Below are 18,366 nucleotides of genomic sequence, written 5' to 3' on the forward strand. Positions count from 1 at the left end.
AATTGTCATTATATATTTATTGATGGTGACTTTTAGTTTTAAAAAAATTGCTTATAACATTAAGTTATGGCAAATTTTTATTTATAATATTTTCGTATTAGATTATGTAATGTCCCAATTTAAGTTTCGCATAAGACCCTCAAAATCTAAGAGAGGACCATGCCTAGAAGTTTGTAGACGCGAGTTGTAGCGGAGAAAACTATGACTCTCAAAAAGTTTTAATGATCAGAATATCCCCTCTTGCAAAACCTGTAATAATGGTAAACTCTGGCTGGCAAATTTGACACTATAATCTAAAATATCGATAATATCAACGAAATATCGAGGATATTATCGTTTTTTCGAGTCACGGATATTTCGAAACGTATCCACACACATCATATAAATATCGAGAATACCGACGATAATATCGGAAAATATTAATGTCGATAATTTCGCTCACACTTTAGCAATATTTTGTCAAAATATCACTATAATATTGAAAATATCAATGTAATGGAAAAAATGGAGGAAAAAAAAAAACACGCAAAAGGGATTCGACCCCTTCATATCCAATCGAGTAGCTCATGGAAAGAATCCGAGACCCAATCTTCAAATGATTTTGCTTATGGACAATGTCAACCAATTTTGGATCCATATGGGTGTCATGTTAACAATTACATACAAAACTATTTTGGGGATTTATCATTTGATAGCTACTCTTCACAATACACTTACTCTACACATAGAGATAATGAAGATAGTGAAAATTTTGAACTTCATAGAAACTTTATGCGGTACTAAGTCACTTATATATCTTACCATGCAATGTATAAAGTGTAAAATATTGTAGTAAATTATTATATATAAATGATTATGATGTGTTTAATATTTTTTCATTAATTACTACATATTTTCTACATTCATGCAGTGTTTGTTAGCTCGCTATATAATTAACATAAATCAGTTAAACCCATCATGCAATGCATTTCCTTCTAATTTTTTGTGATAAACTAATATATAATTGACTAAATAAACATCCTCCAAACTTTCAATAAAAATTTCCAAGTTTTTCTTACAATTTCCGTAGTTTTTATTCAATTTTTATCGATATCAATAATATCTCAATATTTCTATCTAAATTTCCGTGTTTTTGGACTACCGATATTTCCAATATCATCGATATTTTAGACATTACTTGACACCTAATTAAAGTGTAGTGCTAGGTGTAGGGCCACGGGATATAACTCATCTACGTGTTCACGTGATATAACGCGTCTGTATATCCACATGGTATAACTGGTCTATGTGGCTGTGGATGGATATCATTGACTCATACTTTAACAGTGGACGGATTATAACATGCAGGAATATTGCAGTATTATACAATAATTTCTGAGCTTAAAAAACCTGCTTTTCGCCGGAGTCTGGGTTTTTTTTTTCTTCCTTGAGAAAGTTACATGTTCAGTAGGAGGATAAAAACATATTGGGTAAATAAATCTATACACAGCTGTGGCCTATACGGAGCATAAATCATTTGAAATGGCTTGTTTTACATGTTCAATATACAACTACTATTCATTTCCTTCAAAATATGTTGGCGAGAGGATCTTCCTCATCTTGCGGATTCTCAAGGGCCAGAATGTGTTTCTTAAATGAAGCTGCAGCGTCTTCTCTGTCCTCTAGTCTTCCCAGTTTGTCAAAGACCATTGCCGTTAAATAGAATGCTTCCGCCGCCAATTCATGATACTGCACACCAGAAGGATACCATAAACAATGCAATATCAAAGCATTTCCAAGACGCACAAAGCAGACACAAGTAGACTTTAATATTTTATACAGTCCTTGTACCAGGGTTGAAGCTCAGAAGTAGGTTTACCTCCAGCAATTGAAGCTCATCTGAAGCTTGTCTTAGAGGATCCAGCACAACATCAGAATCTTCAAAAACTGGCGAGTCAAATTCACGACAGCAATGCGAAAAATAATTAGGACTTCAAATGAAATAAAGCCAAATATAATTAGATGATAGCAACACAGAAAAAGATTCATCGACAATGAAACATGTTAAGAGGGAACACGTATATGCATGATAGCTAAAGAAGATGGGGCAACAATTTGGAGTTTGTTGACAAAATTGCTTATGGTTGACTTACCGGAAAAGCTTGGATCAGATAGATAGCATTTTGCTTCTACAATGAAGGCCCGAGCACGGAGCTCCAAACCCCCTTGACCAAGAATCATAGGAAAGGCCCCATGCACAAGGCTCAAGGCCCTTTTTGCATGATTTGATCCAAGTGATAACCACAACTCGGCTAGTGTGAGTGTGGCTGATGCTTTAAGAAGATCCAAGTTAAATGACTGGCAAAATGAGAGGCTTGCCAATGCATACGGAAGACCTAAAACAGCATTGCCTGATTTCTGACAAAAAAAAAATAAAACAACTTTTACCTTTGCAGAATTTATAGAAGGTTAAATATACAAATAGAGAAAGACATACATAGCAAAGAAGACAGGGTGCCAAGAAACTTCAAATTCAAACAACTAAAGTGGAAAATATGTCATTTCTTCAACATTGGATTATACAGATACACAATCTAGAAGATACTAAAATATAAGAAACAACTTATACCAGCACATCAGATTTCCTGGACATATTAATATGGACCATGGTTGCCTCCCCCCAACCCCTTCTATATCTTCTTTTTTCTTTTCCTTTTTGGTATGTGCATGGGGGGCTGGCATGTTCAGCCATAAATAAGAACTTTCCTCCACAATTTATAAAAAGCTGACCATTGGGAAATGAATTTCTAGTATGTCTGAACTCCAACCACGTTGTTCATAAAATGTAAATTGTACCTTGTGGATTTCAGCTAGCAATAGAAGAACACTGGCATTTTCAACTTGCATATTGAATTTGTAACACATGCAAAAGAGTGAGTGTGCTACAGCTGCTGCCTGCAATGAAATATGTCAAAATAGCTAAGGAAAAAGCATGCCACACAATTGGAAGATGGAGTATAGTCCCAGGGTAGGAAGTTCAATGTATTGAAAATATCAAACCTCACTGAACTGATTTGCCGCAAGCAAAGTACGAGCATTTCGAAGGCTTGCTTCCGTCTTCAATTCCATATCCACACCAGTGACAGATGATGCCAGGACTCCAAGCTCATCACATACTTGTTGGGCAAGCTTCAAATGTCCTCTAAATAATATTTGGTAAGGTCATAACATAAAATGTACTGTATATGAATCAAGATATTCACAAAATATTGTCCCTGGTAAACTTACCTATGTAGAGCACGCTCATGAAGGAGCTGAAGTTTTAGTAACAAGATTCGTGATTTTGAGACAGATAAAAACTTCTCTGCAGCTATTTTAAGAGCAGCAAATGCCTCTAAACAAAGAGAGAAAAAAAAAACAAGTCATCAAGGATGAACAGCATTCGTGCATGTGTTTACGTGCGAGAGAGAGAGAGAGAGAGAGAGAGTACACATACCATAAAAGAAAATGGCAACATTTAGAAAAAATGTAGTTCTTTTTGTTTACAAGAGTTCTTTAAATAGTAAACTCAACATAGTGCTTATACCAAAGAAAAAGTAAAGGGAATACAGGTCTTACATATAAATGACACATTTATTAACAATATGACATACAGAAAAAGACTTTGAAGTCCAATAATAAGGACCACAAACTATAAAATGGTTCCTTTTCTCCGCACAAACTAAACACCCCTACCTAAACAGATTGATTCAAAATGTTAACAAGAATACCAAAGAGTTTTATGTGCAGGAGCAAAATGGCTGCTTGGAGAATCAAGAACACCAAGCATTTTCCAGGGTGTTAATCTTTTGCCTCATTTTGTCTAAAAGTATAACCCCAACTATGTAAAATACATTTTTCCAGGAACCAAAGATTTTATTAAGGCGAAAAAGATGAATAAGAGGTCCATCAGTGGATGCCTTTTTTTTTTTTGGCATTATATTTTATATAGTTCCCCAAATGCTAGTGCAAGCGTGAAACTCTATGTGATGTTATAGATGCATCACTCTTTTTATGATAGTTGAACTTTTCTTGATATGGGGCACTATTTGACATATAAATAACACATAAAGCAGGTCAGTCATGTGGACCAGGACTATGAAATATATATATATAAAACATACAATTTTAAGTAAAGAACATGTGATTAGCTGAACACTATCACAATCACTAAATTTTAAATAAAGACTACTGGAAAGGTACTCAAGTATTTCATCTAACCTTTGTATCCTTTAAAAACTGCTAGATGTTGGATAAGCTTCAAATATGCTAATGCTGTGTCAGATGAACTGAAGACATCCAAGAAGTAGTCAGGTTCAAGTTATATAACATTTACATGGAAAGAAGGTTATATTATAGGAAAGGAATAGAAACACGATATGCAAATCTTGAGATACTTTCAGCTAGAAATTACCTTGAAACATCAGGAAAACAAGTTGCATGAACAAGTGCATTAAATCTAGCAAGAGAGGAACTGATGACATGCAAAAAGAAAAAGGTATTAAAACAAGCAAGGCATCATAGTCCTAGAAAGTAGTATGAAATTAAAAGTAAATAAAACTAGTCTTTAGAATGAAATCAAGAATTCTAGAATAATGAAAAGATAAATCTATTCATGTCATAGCTACTTTTTTCTCAGCAGGGAATCTATACAATACTTATTATTTATGTTAAATGTTGGTGGTTACCACTATTCCCTGAAAGCTTAAGCTACTAGGATGTTGAATAAAAATTATCTTATTCTCTAAGTCTCTCCCTCACTTGTGGACCCCACCCCAAAAGATCAAGAGAGCCCAACATATGAAATTCCGTATAAATTGTGAGGTTGTAGATGCAAGGATTTGAATTCAGGGACACTTTGGTATTATGTTACATTTTGTTTGTTTACGACTATTCCTAAAACCTTACGTTGTTAGGAAGTGTCATAACTGTTATTTAACACTCTTAACAAATTTGCAATTTTCATTTTGATTAGAAAAGAAATAAAAATAAAAGAATGAAAGGAGCATCACTAAAGATCAGCATTAGAAAAGAAAAGAAACAAAAGTAAACTAATACAGGTTTTTACTAAAGATCACCTGCCATATATTTCCCATGCAGTGGCACGAAGTAAGTATGAAGAGCCTACTAATTGCAACACAGATGCAGGGACAGAACTTGGTTGCGCACAGAACTGGAAAGCATTATTGCTTCCTGATCCACTTTCTTGTGACAAGACTTGTGAATCCATTGGCTTCTGTAAATTCTTAAGCCATGCAGTACTAAAAGCACCATCAGTTGTCATTGAAGAAGTTTCGGACCCAAACTCACTAATCAGTTGAGAACTCAATCTAAGTTCCTGCAAGAATTATACGTAATAGAAGGGGAGAGGGGAGAAATGTTAGGAAATTGAACAATTTAACATGTTAGATAATCGAAGACCATTGGAATATCTTCAAAGAGTCCACATTACCTTGCAAACATTAATTGGACTTGTTCTAAGCTTCATTGAAGCCTTGGGACCAAATGAAACTAGAGGCCTTTGCACATGCTGCAAATGATGATACAAAATTACAATTTGCTTCTTTCTTTTTTTTAATGAAAAGATGAAATTTTATTTCGCAAAAGAAACTGTACTGCAACAAGGATAGCAATCCACCATGAATATATAAGAGAAAACAATAATTCATGCTACATCTAGTTTAGCAAACCAAAACATATTCATGACACTACAGGTTTCCGTAAAAATACATTGCAATGCCGTGCTCACCGTTAAATCAAATTTAGCCATCGCAAGATGATTGGACGCCACTAAACGCTTTAACTTCAAATTTTCTGCCCTCTTCAGAGACCCCCTTAAGAGAACAAATAGTTGTTGCTGGACAGACAGTGAAATGCCTATTCTGGTTAAAGGGGAATATGACGAGCCCAGTATTCCAGTTGTACTAGATATACCAGTTTCGGACAACAAATTGCAGATAGCTGCTAAGGTGTAAGCAAGACATGTGTCATTACTTTGCTGCACAAGTTGAAAATCATAAGGCCCTAGTAGACAACATATCCGTGAAGGAAGAATAATATCACGATGCTTTTTTAACTGAGATGCATGTATATAATCCAAATGGCTATAGAAAACCCAAAGTCAGACACGATATAACTACTGACATGATGACATACGAGTGATTTAAGATAAGAATGACTACATAAACGAAGAAAATTACCAGTTGAGAAAAATGTACTGCTTCAGTCAAAACCTGAAGATTGTAACAAGCAGAAAATTATTAAACACAGGGAAATATAATGACAGAATGCTTCATAACTAAAGGAGAGTAGGAAATTGAGTTCTTTAGGCCCCCTCCTCGTGCTCACCTCCAAAGCTTGTTTCGGGTGCCCAAAATGGAAATGCATCATTCCCAAACAAAGCAAGGCAATTTCATATCTTCCAAAGGTATTGCAACCAGATGCAGGAGGAACAAAATCAAATCCTTCAATCCCTGCACTTTTGTGCTAATGTTTATTGGATTAGTTAATTTGTTTTTAATACATTTAAAAGAGACCAAATGGTGGACACAAATGGTGACCAACTAACATAAAGTTGCAGCTTGAAAGCCATCATTTAAAGGCTTAACATAAGCCAATGAATAATGTCAAACTTAACTTTCATTGAGACAACCAAGACTAGGAGCATGCCATTGGACATGTATGAAAAGCCATGAAGATAAGTGATAGATCCAGTCATAACAATTATCTCCTTTAATAGGAGCATCACCAAGAATAGCAATGGCTCACCATTTCCAATTTACATTCAATGTATTAGGTTACCAAATGAAAGAAACATCTGCAACAGCACTTGATCAAGTAATTATCAAACTAGATACAGAGCTAAGTTCTGACATACCTGTAATCAAAATAGCGGTGAACATTCTCCAAAGCAGCAATACAATCATCATGATACAAACCATTCAAGTAACGCAAGAAGTGAACCTGCATCAAAATTCAGAAAAAATGACAAAAGAAACATACTCTAAGTGCAAGTACAACACAAATTACCAAACAGGAAAAAAATTCATGCGAGTTACTAACGCGATGTAGCTCAGGTGCCAGTTTTTGAAGCTGCCTTAGCATAAGTTCAAAATCATTTAAAGAGAAAGAGCTCCCCTGTCTTCCAAACGAATATTAATTAAGATTCAGTACAACCTAACGAACATAAAACAAATAGGAAAACCAAAATTTTCACAGATATATGCATCACTTACTTTTCAAGTGCATCAGCTTGCTCCTGTAGAAATCCTTGTATCTGCCAGTTAGTTCGTAGGAATATGCCACCACTGGGATCAAGATCTCTTAATGTATTGCTTGTAGGATGTGCATAATGACAAGCTTCTCTAAGTTTGCCGCCATGTTTGAATTCTGGGTCACCAGGGACCTCAATATCTGCATGTTTAGTTTATATTATGCATGATTATGATTGACATCGCATTGAAATTTGAACACACAATATTTTAGAGCAAACCCATCAATTATGGAATACAAAAATAGTGAGCATAACAAATGAAACTCTTTGTCTTTGTCCCTCGCATGCCAGGTTTTGTTTCAGAACCACAGATATTTGGACGTTTGAATCAGATAGAGTAAAAGAAATAATTGATATAAATATAATGATCATGATGTTGCCTGAATTTGAAGTGCTCCAGATGGCTCTCAAACTTATTTGTTGACTCCAGAATGCCAGTGACAATGAAATCAAGATTGTGTTAGATTTTAGTAAGGAATGTTAACTGATCTGGAGATTAAGTAATACTATTAGCAAACTTCACAAGTTTCAATGAAGATATCAAGTGGCTTCAACTATTCATAACTCTATCCCATATCAGGAGTGTCCTATTTGATTCAAAAATAACTTTATGCAGTAGGTTTTGAAGACCATTGTTGTCAAGCACAAAGACCTCTATGATGTCATAGCATCTCTACATGCTTCACGAGAATGATGCTTTGTATACCTTCAACCAATCCAACAAGTGCTTGGGGTGCATGAAGATGAAAAGAAACTCTTCCACCAGCTCTTTCCCTTGCTTCGATTTCTTCAGTGACTTTCTCAAAAACAAGATTCTCCAGTTCCATGTTTTCATATTCCGGAGGTGTTTCTAAATCATTACTAGAATCATCTAAGTGAGGTGCCTCATACGGAGGACAACTTGAGATAGCTTCTTTACAGTACATCCCTATACTTGTCAAAAGATGGCATGCACCCTGCATTAATATTAAAATTATATGAAACACTAGTTCCCTGTAAAAGCTTTCATTACCATAAAAACTAACAAGAACAAACACAACACAACACTCATTTCCCCATCGAATATAGAAGGAACTGAAAAACAAATGGAATGTATTTTTAGAAAGATAAAAAAAACTAACAATACCTCAAAGGATAAAAGATTAAATGCAAGTATGCAACGACGAAGAAACATCCCCAGGTGACTATTTGGATCCAAAATGACTTGGTCATCTTCCAGAACACCTGCTTCGGGACCGCCAAGGATTCCTAAAGAAAAATATCAAAACCAAATGACTATCAGCAAGCAAGTACAGCACAACATCAGCAACAACAAAAAAGGGTAATTTAAGATGAACTGACCTCGCATATCACTAAAGAAGTTAAACAAATCATCCGGCGAAGACAGAGCCAACAGCTTACTGGTTAAATGGTCGGTTAACCAATAGTTATATAAGCCCCCAATCCCCCTCAATTGATGTATAAGCTCATCCAATTTGGGCTCAAAAATATCATCATAAGACTGCCAAAAGCAAATAGCAACTAAATTACATGGGTTGTCCAAAGATTGAAGCTTTAATTTGGGAGAAGAGGGAAAACTTGGAAGTACCTTAGTGAGAGACAACAAGAAGAGGCCGAGGCGGTTGTGCTGATTGACGGTGGAGAAAGGGAAGGGGACTGAAATTTGAGCGGCCGGCGCGTAGACCTGAAGCAATATGCAGACTGAGACTTTGTGTGGCGTCACTGCGAAAGCCCCCGGCGGTTTCACAATCCCGGCCATTCGAAATGACGCACCTCTCGCAGTTTCACTCTCACTCTGTCTTCTACTTTTCTGGTTGTGGATTGAGGATCGTAGCCAGAGCTCTTACCTCAGAGTCGAAGTGAGAGTCTTTCTAGGGATTGAGGTTTTGCAGGGGTTTTTAGAGACGAAAATGGGTATTTTAAAAAAGAACCGGGAAGTTTTGGTTTCTTTTCTGCTCTCCTCTCTAGAGGAAGAGAACCATTTTTATCTGTTTATTGATTTGTGTGATTTGATCCAAAAAAAAAATTTATATTTATTTATGTGGCAAAATGGAAAGAAGTTAAAAAGAAAATTGGAGCATTTTTTCTCACTACTTTAATGCAAGTTGTATCATAATTATGGATTCCGAGCCTCTACATTTATAGCATGTTTACTAATCCATAATTGGCTAATGAGGAATTGAATTGAGGAGGAGTTGGATTGAGGAGAATTAGATTATGAAATCCTATTGGAATTGTTTACTAAATCATATGGATTGAGGGGGTCACTCTCTTGTTCATACGAGGAGAGCCTTGACGGCTAGGGTTAGACTTTCTCCAGTTTTCTTTACTCATTCTCTACACCGTCTCTCTCAGTCTTCTCTAATTGTCTCTTTTGGTTCTTCTTGGTATATTGGGTACGACGTTATTTTTTATTTTGTGCTCTTTGGTTCTCTGTGGGGTGGCTGTGTCGACTTCCTTTCTGGATTCCCAAGGACTAGTCACTGGTGAGGGGTCTCCATCTTAACGCTATGGACGTGGCCACTACTTCTTCTACTCAAAGGGATGACAAGTATGCGGCACCAAACGGGAATCAGAAGCTTGCGGAAACTAGTGTTGGGCATCTAATTGTTAGTGGCATGGATTTTTATGATAAGCGTAGTTTTTGTATCGAGGATTTTGTTGACAAAGCAGAGGAGACCAGCCTCGAGGGGTCTCCAAGGTCTCCCTAATAATTCTCCTATGGAACGTTTGTGGGCTTAGCAACCGATAAACGTTCCTACTATGAAGATCTTTCTTCGGAATTTTCTTCAGACTAAGATGCCAATTTTGGTCTCCCTTACTTGTCAACTGGGGCTTTAGATCAAGAAAATTGGAGGTGGCGATTGGTGTTTGGTTGGATCTGTTATGATACTCACAATACGTTTTTTACTCTGTACGAAGAACTATGATGCTTTCTTTAGATCATAGAAGGCTTTCTTTGACAGTACCTGCGTAGTGATGGGATGTGTTTCAATGGTTGGGTGATTGGTTGGATCTATTTTGATACCTATAGTACGTTTTTGACTCTATATGAAGAACTATGATGCTTTTTCTAGATCATAGGAGGACTTCTCTAATAGTACCTACGTAGTTATGAGATGTTGTTTTAAGGGTTTTGTGGTTGGGTTTTAGGTTGGTTTGTTTCATATAAGTTGTTTGACTCTTCTGTTTAGTCGATAACATTGGTGGTACTCTTTCCTATCCCGGGGTTTTGTTTTCTTTGGGAAGGTTTTAACGAGGCCGTCATTAACATGCTAGTTCTTACCATATAATGTTCCTTTCGGTTGAATGAAATACCATCTTTTCTCAACAACAACAAAAAACCATATGGATTGAGAAGAGTTAGATTTCGAATTCCTATTGAAATTGTTTACTAAAACATATGGAATTAGGGCAGAAGTGGTGCTAATTACTAAAATGTCCTTGTTGTCGGGTTAAAGTAGATGGCAAATTTAGAATTTCGAAAATTGTATGAGGATATAATGTGTAAAAAAAGGTGAATTCTTAAAGATTAGTTCTCCAGGGATTCAAATACCATCTCCCACCCAAGAATTGAATTCTTCCAAAATCAGGAATTCAATTCCTAATTTTGTGTGGGCCTCACTTACTTTTCAATTCCTTAATGTGAAGTAAACGCAGGAATCTTCTATAGGTGAAATTCAATTCTTGATGAGAATTCCAATTCCTAATTAGTAAACACACCGTTAAAGGCTGTGCATTTACCCGCATTTCGCAACATCTGAACTATTCTATTAATCTATTCGTTTAAAATATGACATATCAACAACAAGTATTATTTATTTATTTTTCACGAAAAAAAGTGTTTAAAATTAACAAGTCTTTTATTGATTAAATAAAAAATAAAGTAGCAATCCACGAAAGTTACCCATAACCTTCAAAGTACATGAAAAAGTGTTATATGGAAGATCAAAATGGAATATCCTTTGAATAAACATCTTCACTCATCGCCCCTTCTCAATATAATCAATTTACCAAAAAAAATATATCCCTACATTCAACAATTTGGAAAACCAGTTTGATTTGTATTTTGCATTTGTGTTGACACCTGCTTATTTCATGGTTGTAGGGGTAGATTTGTGGTAGAGACAGAAATTGTGGCTTGTATGGTGGCCTGGGTGGCAGGGATAATAAGGGAGGGAAGAGGGAGTTGCCTTTCTGATTTTGTTTTTTTAATCTTGGATTTTGTGATTTTTTACTTTTTAAATTTTAAATTGAATTAAGTTATTAGATTTTTTCTTTTCTTTTCAAAGTTTCCTTATGTGTCATGTGTCATGTCTTAAACGGTTAGATTATTAGGATGGTCTAGATGTTGTGAAATGCAGGTAAATGCACAACATCTAAATGTATAGGCTTGGGATCTCATAATTATCACTTTTTTCAACACTTCATGTGTTCATGGGCATAATCATGATTCTATAATACAAAGCAAAGAGTTAACTATGGACTTATGGTTATGCTTATGGATACGTGTCAAATGTTGAGAAAGGTGGTGAGGTATACATTAGGATAAAGTGGTGAGCAAATATATTTCCAACAGAAAATATTTCATCATCCCCTAGAAGTAGAAAACTCCTACATTTAATGGCATGTGAGTAGAAAGTTTTTCTTATATTTTTAATAAATTATTTTTGTACATGCATCAAACTCAAACTGTGATTTTGCACATGTGTACGGACATAAATAGTCAAAATAATATAAATATATTTTTATTTGATCAAGGGAGGAACTATCAACTTGAATCTCTTCTAATATTGAGAAAAAATGTCTCTAAATTAAATGCTAGTTGGTTTTTTTTTTGTTTTTTGTTTTGTTTGTGATAATGTGATCACATTACATACTTCAAAACTCCTTTTATTTTATTTTATTTTATTAATACAAACAATTGAAGTAAGAGGATTTACACAAATATTTACTGGTGTCTACGAATTTCAAATCTATGATCACATGAATAAAAGTAAAAGAACTCAACCATCTATATTCCATCACCTATATAAGGTTTTTATTTATTTATTTTTGGTAATGAAAAGACAAATCTAAAAACGCATCAAGCTTAGCGGGACCCATCTACCGCTTGTAAGCCAGAACAGTATTTCTAAGCCAAAAAATCTCAAGAAACAAGTAGCTCACAGGAAAAGAGTCAATAAAAGGAAAAAATTCTCACTTTTTTTTTTCCTTTTTTATTTTTTGTTTAATGCGTGTTAGAAGCTTAGAAAGCAACATCATCATCTTCACCTGCTAGTCCATGAAATGAAACAAACCTAACAGCCTTCTTCAACCTCACCGATAACCAAAAGGCCTCTAATTTACCAAAAGTTTCAGGCTTTCGATCCTCTCGATCTACCAATACTATGGCCACCAATGGTGCCCCTCCGGTCAGCCCCTTTGCCTATATTTACTTGTTTTTTGTATGTATTTGAAAAGGTTTTGATATTCATGGTGGGCAATTGTGAATTTTCTGTTCGAGCAGAGAGCTGCGGACGCAGAGAATAGCTTGGAGAAGATCAAGCGTCATCTGGCTTCGGGTTCTGGCCGGAACTTGTTGCAGGGCCCACTTCTTAAGCGATCCGAGACGGTACGATCCCATAGCCTCCCATTTGTCTTTCTTTTACTTTCTTTTTTTGTGGTTTCAAACTATTTTTAGGATTAGATTTTGGTTCTTGCGAAAGTTCAGTTTCTTTTTTGTTGGGTAAATTCCGAATTTAGATTCTGTTGGCTTTTCATTGAACCGCTTGTACTGCGAATTAGAAAAATGTTAAGCTCCCGTTGATATTATGGAAGTTCGGTCATTTCAAAACTGAAGTCATGCTTGAAAGAGTTCTAAATGTAATTTGGACACTGGGATGTTTGGCGAGCTTTTCTTTGTAGTGCTCTTTGTTCTGGAAATTATTGAACTGCTGTTTTCTTTTAACAGCTGAGAAAATGGAACGAGCGGTGGGTGATCTTAGACCCGACAACAGGGAGAATGGAATACAAGTTAGTTGTGCAAGACATTCTTACTTCAATTTATGCCTTGTAGATGCATTGACCAACACCATACTTTTTTATGATATAGGATTAGGAGAAATGAGCCGACTGTCAAGGGAACCATTCTCTTTGATGCAAATAGCACAATCACCCTTTCTCCAGTGAACTTCCAGTAAGATTCATTTTTGCATAATATCCGTTTTATATAACAGTCATCTGTGCAGGTTGTAATTTCAATGATGGGTTACATGATTTCTTTTTCTGTTTTGTGTTTTCAGTGGGATGCAAAAGTATGATGGCTGCTGTTTCTGTATCCTCATTTATTTTCTCTAGTATTTCCGTAATGTAGAAAACAAAATGAGGCATATCTTTAACTTCTATAGAAAACATTCTTGTAAATCTGGATCGGAATTTCTGAACTTGCATGCTTCTTAACTTCATTCTTTAGATATTGGGACCCCACAGAAAAAAGACTACTTCCTCTGTGCAGAGACTCCTGGTGCAGCTAGAGCATGGGTATCAACACTACAGTAAGTTCTTTCCCTTTACATTATGCTGTAGTGATTATGTAGATGTTATTATATATCGTACAGTTTTGTCTTTATGCGCATGTTATAAATACTTTATAACCTCTAGGGCAGAGTTATATGCTGCTGATTTAAATGAGAAATTAGTTAACACATGTAATGGAGATTATCGCTGTGGGTTGAGGAAAAAACAAGGGTTTTAGAATTTGTTTTCCTATTCGTACTATTTAATTTGAACTTTCCCAATGTAGTTTGAGTTCTCTTTTAGACCGCCCATTGCATATAGTTGGGCATTGTGAAGTTCGCTTGTAGTTTACAGGCTCAAATGTAATGGCTTATCCAAAAATTTCCTCATCTTCAAGTAATATATTAGCAAGTTACTTCTCTTAAAATGTGACTTATCAGGGGAAAAAGGACTCTTAGTTTGTTATGTTACTTCAGTCAAAGATATTATTCATGCATCATATGGTTGATGTAAATTTTTTGTATGATGTCAATAGAAGCCTGTGGTCCATTGGGGATGAATTGGAATAGGGTGCATTTTCAAGACTAAAAGACTTAATTTTCTGTTGTCATAGTGAAAGAGGCAATGCTTATCTGACAAAAATTCCACCTTTCCTTTTTTTCCTGTGTGGTATTTGACGAATCATTTCCATAAAGACCGGATTAGCAGTTTCCATTACTACATGTTTCATCTAATCTTGTCTTTTGCTCTTTTTTCATTTTTTTCTCCTCTGATGCAGAGCAACACAATTGGTTTTAAAGGCCCATAAAGAAGCTGTGAATTCCTTGAGTGGAAATGGTTCTGCGAAACTGGGAACGGTTGCAGCAGTAGTTGCTGCTGCCAATTCGACTGCTTTGGAGAGTTCCAAGGATGTTGAAGCAGCAATGCATATTTCTTTGAGAAATGCTTTGGGAGTGATAACAAATAAGCCAACTGATGGTCCAATGGATGATTTTGCAATTATGAAGGTACTGCTTATGATCTAGTTATTTACACTGCCAACATTCATTTTGAAATGGCTTTTACAGTATAGTTTGTTAATGAAAGGGCCCTGGTTTCAATTGTACTTTATCAGTTCTGTGTCATGAGAAACAGTTTTAGAAGGTAATTGACACCCTATAGTGTTTAAAACATTCATTTGTGCACAATAGAGATAGAAACATGCTATATCATTGAATTTCTTCCAAACTTGTGAGAAGCAAACATGAGGAATGTTGACTCCTCTGCAGTCCTTCAAATCCAATTGCTCTTTGTGATAGTTTATTTCACTTAGACTTTGTTTTCTGATTGTGTATCTCTGTTCTGTAGGAGACATTACGGGTCAAAGATGACGAACTACAAAATTTGGCTAGGGACCTTCGTGCACGCGACTCAACAATTAAAGAAATAGCAGAAAAATTAACTGAGACTGCTGAAGCTGCTGAGGCTGCAGCCTCTGCAGCTCATACAATTGATGAACAAAGGAGAATTGTTTGTGCAGAAATTGAGCGCTTAAAAAAAGATTCAGATAAGCAGCTGGAATCTTCCATGTTAAAGGTATTGATAAGCTCTTCTTTGTTAATTTTGTAGTGTCTTTGGATAAGTGATCTCCTTTCCCCCTCCACTACTATAAATTATTAATTTGGAAAAAGAAAAAAAAGACTGATCTTTTTGTTCTGAGAGCACTTTTGATTGTTCAACTTTTTGTGTGGCTTTTGTTTATATTTGTAGCTAAAAGATTCTGAAGAAAAGGCTATGGCCTTAAGCAAAGAAAGAGACCAATTGATCAGGCAGAGAGATTCTGCTCTTCAGGAGGCACACATGTGGCGTTCTGAGCTTGCAAAAGCTAGAGAGCGTGTTGTGATATTAGAAGCAGCTGTCGTGAGAGCAGAGGAGAAGGTTAGGGTTGCAGAGGCAGATGCTGAAGCTAGAATAAAGGAGGCTGTGCAGAAAGAATCAGCTGCGCTGAAGGACAAGCAAGAGCTCCTGGTCTATGTGAATAAGTTGCAAGCACAGCTTCAAAGGTTTAGTACCTTCTGCCTTTTACCCAATATATAAGTGGCTTGGGGATTATAATCCTTTAGTCCCTTATTAAGATATCATCAATATTTTATTAATCAACCATTTCATGTTGACAGACATCACATTGATACGAAGCAAGTGTTCGAGGAGAAGTCCGAGTCTGGCAATACACCCCTGACTAAACATGTAGACTTGTCTGAAGAAAATGTTGATAAAGCATGCCTCAGTGTTTCTAGAACAGTCCCAGTACCAGGGGAGAGTGTAGTTCACATGGCTGGGGATCAGGTCAACCACCGGCGAGCTGGAGATGGTGAATGGAGTGACATTCAGGCTCAAGATGCAAGGATAGCTGATGTAAGAGAAATTGCCCCCGAGTCGGAAGCAAGTAGCTTGGATATTCCTGTTGTTAGCCAACCAGCTGGTAACCAACATGAACAAGGAGGGAACTCTTTTCATCAGCCTTGAAAATGAAGTGATACGTTTGTAGAGCAGAAAACTTGAAATTGTAGGGCGTGCGGCGGACTATATAGAAGTCAGTTATAGGAGAAATGTGAACTTGGTGTACTTTTTATACCCTTTCATTTATCAAATTGAGGTCTTGGCAGCCTGAGTCTGCATGGATCAGGCTACACGTCTGTATGCGCCGCATTGTGTCGAATATTCCACAGATAAAGAAAACACGTGCTAGGCCCATCTTTGTATAATGCGTTCCATGTGATCCCGCTGGCCACGTGCAAAAATTTATCCTGATTGTGTTCATATTGTGCTATTAACAGAGGGTTTATACTTATGTGGAAGAAGTATCTTTGGAGCTTCTTCCTAAACTATCTATCATGTTTCTGAAAAGAACCTAAGTGGAATTTTCTGTGCAACAATCCGAACATTTCGTTTTTCCCAACTTGTTCGTTTTATTAATCTATTTATTTACATTTCTGTGAGTTTTTTCTCCTTTCTGCGGGCAGTACGAGAAGTTCTATGATATTGAATATTGATGGTGGTTTTTGCTTTTTGGGTATGGTGTGGTCATTTACAACTATAAAAGCAAACCCCACAGGAACTGTTTCTCAAAAGACAAAGAATATCCAAAATTTTGGAATCTAACTTATATGGTTAAACCTCATTAAGTGGAGAGAATCCGCATTGTAATTGGGTGTATGCACCCATATGTGTATGGAAATATTTTTGCTCACTACTGTTTAGGCCTAAAATGTCACAAGAAGTCCAAGAATGTTTAAAGCCCAATATAATATATAATGCCGATAATGCGTTAATCCAAGCTATATTTTGAGAATTTATCCATTAAATAAATATAGAAATAGTGTACATGTCATACTAAGCAAATAATACATTTTCCTATGCTAAACCACCCGACAAGCCACATACATGCATGGGGCTTGTTGAGAGGGTTGTGGTGTGAATGGTTACAAGGAGGCCCATCAAAAAGTTCAAAAAATGGAGGTTTTTGGGCTGCTTGGGAGCACAAAAACCCAAGCCCATTTGTATTGAGCCTATTGAATGGATAAGCAGAGAGCGTGTCTTCTTCCAGCCTTTATTACCCGATCTCCAATTTTCTACCTTACAGCACCAAAACCACTACCAGTCTTGCTTCAGCGACTACTACCCAACCCCCAATTGCCCCGCACTAAAGCCTCAGTCATACTTACTGTGTCACCAACTTGAGCTGCTCTTTCATCACCTGCTTGAGCTTCAGCGGCTATAAAAGGAAGCGCCCAAAAGGGAAGAAGGGGAACGAATAAAGAACAGCAGCAATAGAGCAAGCTATAATCTCACTGCTGGAAACCATCATTTTCTTCTCCCATCAACCATCTTCTCTTTTTGTTTTTGTTTTTGTTTTTTTCCAGAAACCATCATCTTCTTCTCCCAGCAACTATCCTCTCATTTTTCCAAAAGCCATCCTTTACCTTTTTTCCAAAAACTAGAAGCCATTCCAAGCTCTAAAATAGCCTTGATCCAAAATACTGTTTCAAGTCAGGCAGACGCTCTTGCTAACCTCTTGCTAAACTCGTGGAGACTTAGCTCCCATGCCACAAGTCACTCAAGCCAAGCCAAAATTTCAGTTCACAACAATCATTATCAGCTTGGTGAGAAGAAACCAGAGTATTCCCTAAGAATCAGCATTCTTTCGGGGTATTTTGGGGCCTAATTCTTGAACTCAGGCAAAGGGGCAACGTCACTCTCTCTTTACAGTGGCCCAAGTCCACCTAGAGCTGTTGGAACAAAAAAGATCCCCACAACCACTTTAACCCAATGTGTACTTTCACAATCATTCTTAACACTTGACACGTGTCCATGGGCCTAACGATAGTTAACTTTTTACTTTGTATTTATGGATCATGGTTATGCTCATGGACACATGTCAAATGTTGAGAAGGATGATGAAGGTACACCTTAAGTTAAATTGGTGAGTAAAAATGCTCTCATATCTCTATAGCACTTATCACGTGATATGTATGTATACACCAAGTAATTATAGTGTTGTAGTGCAGTAGTATGGTCATGTGGTATAATTTGTCCAC

At 36.4% G+C, this 18,366-nt stretch overlaps 2 protein-coding genes across 3 annotated transcripts; one reads left to right on the top strand and one right to left on the bottom strand.

The window, feature by feature from the left end:
- Window positions 1–1,342: 1,342 nt before the first annotated feature.
- LOC117623031 (anaphase-promoting complex subunit 5) lies at window positions 1,343–9,279 on the bottom strand. 2 transcript variants are annotated; one of them, XM_034353869.1, is made up of 20 exons: window positions 8,880–9,279; window positions 8,633–8,792; window positions 8,418–8,539; window positions 7,998–8,247; window positions 7,254–7,431; window positions 7,081–7,159; window positions 6,896–6,981; window positions 6,367–6,496; window positions 6,219–6,251; window positions 5,768–6,016; window positions 5,471–5,548; window positions 5,097–5,356; window positions 4,433–4,492; window positions 4,240–4,307; window positions 3,268–3,373; window positions 3,040–3,181; window positions 2,836–2,934; window positions 2,133–2,397; window positions 1,859–1,926; window positions 1,343–1,728 (listed from the first exon to the last, which is right to left on the bottom strand). In XM_034353869.1, the coding sequence occupies exons 1-20, from the start codon at window positions 9,048–9,050 to the stop codon at window positions 1,567–1,569; spliced, it is 2,766 nt and encodes a 921-aa protein (XP_034209760.1). In that variant the 5' UTR covers window positions 9,051–9,279; the 3' UTR covers window positions 1,343–1,566. The 2 variants fall into 2 exon arrangements, with proteins under 2 accessions (XP_034209760.1, XP_034209761.1); XM_034353870.1 differs by lacking the exon at window positions 5,471–5,548.
- A 3,140-nt stretch (window positions 9,280–12,419) lies between these two features.
- Window positions 12,420–16,727, top strand: LOC117622392 (switch-associated protein 70). The gene is made up of 10 exons (XM_034353049.1): window positions 12,420–12,705; window positions 12,801–12,905; window positions 13,245–13,306; window positions 13,386–13,469; window positions 13,576–13,607; window positions 13,746–13,827; window positions 14,568–14,796; window positions 15,137–15,364; window positions 15,539–15,831; window positions 15,946–16,727. Exons 1-10 carry the CDS (start codon window positions 12,682–12,684, stop codon window positions 16,292–16,294), a joined length of 1,488 nt encoding a protein of 495 aa, XP_034208940.1. The 5' UTR covers window positions 12,420–12,681; the 3' UTR covers window positions 16,295–16,727.
- The last annotated feature ends 1,639 nt before the right edge of the window (window positions 16,728–18,366 follow it).

The sequence above is a fragment of the Prunus dulcis genome, chromosome 3 (genome assembly GCF_902201215.1).
Source record: "Prunus dulcis chromosome 3, ALMONDv2, whole genome shotgun sequence".
Classification (NCBI taxonomy): Eukaryota; Viridiplantae; Streptophyta; class Magnoliopsida; order Rosales; family Rosaceae; genus Prunus; species Prunus dulcis.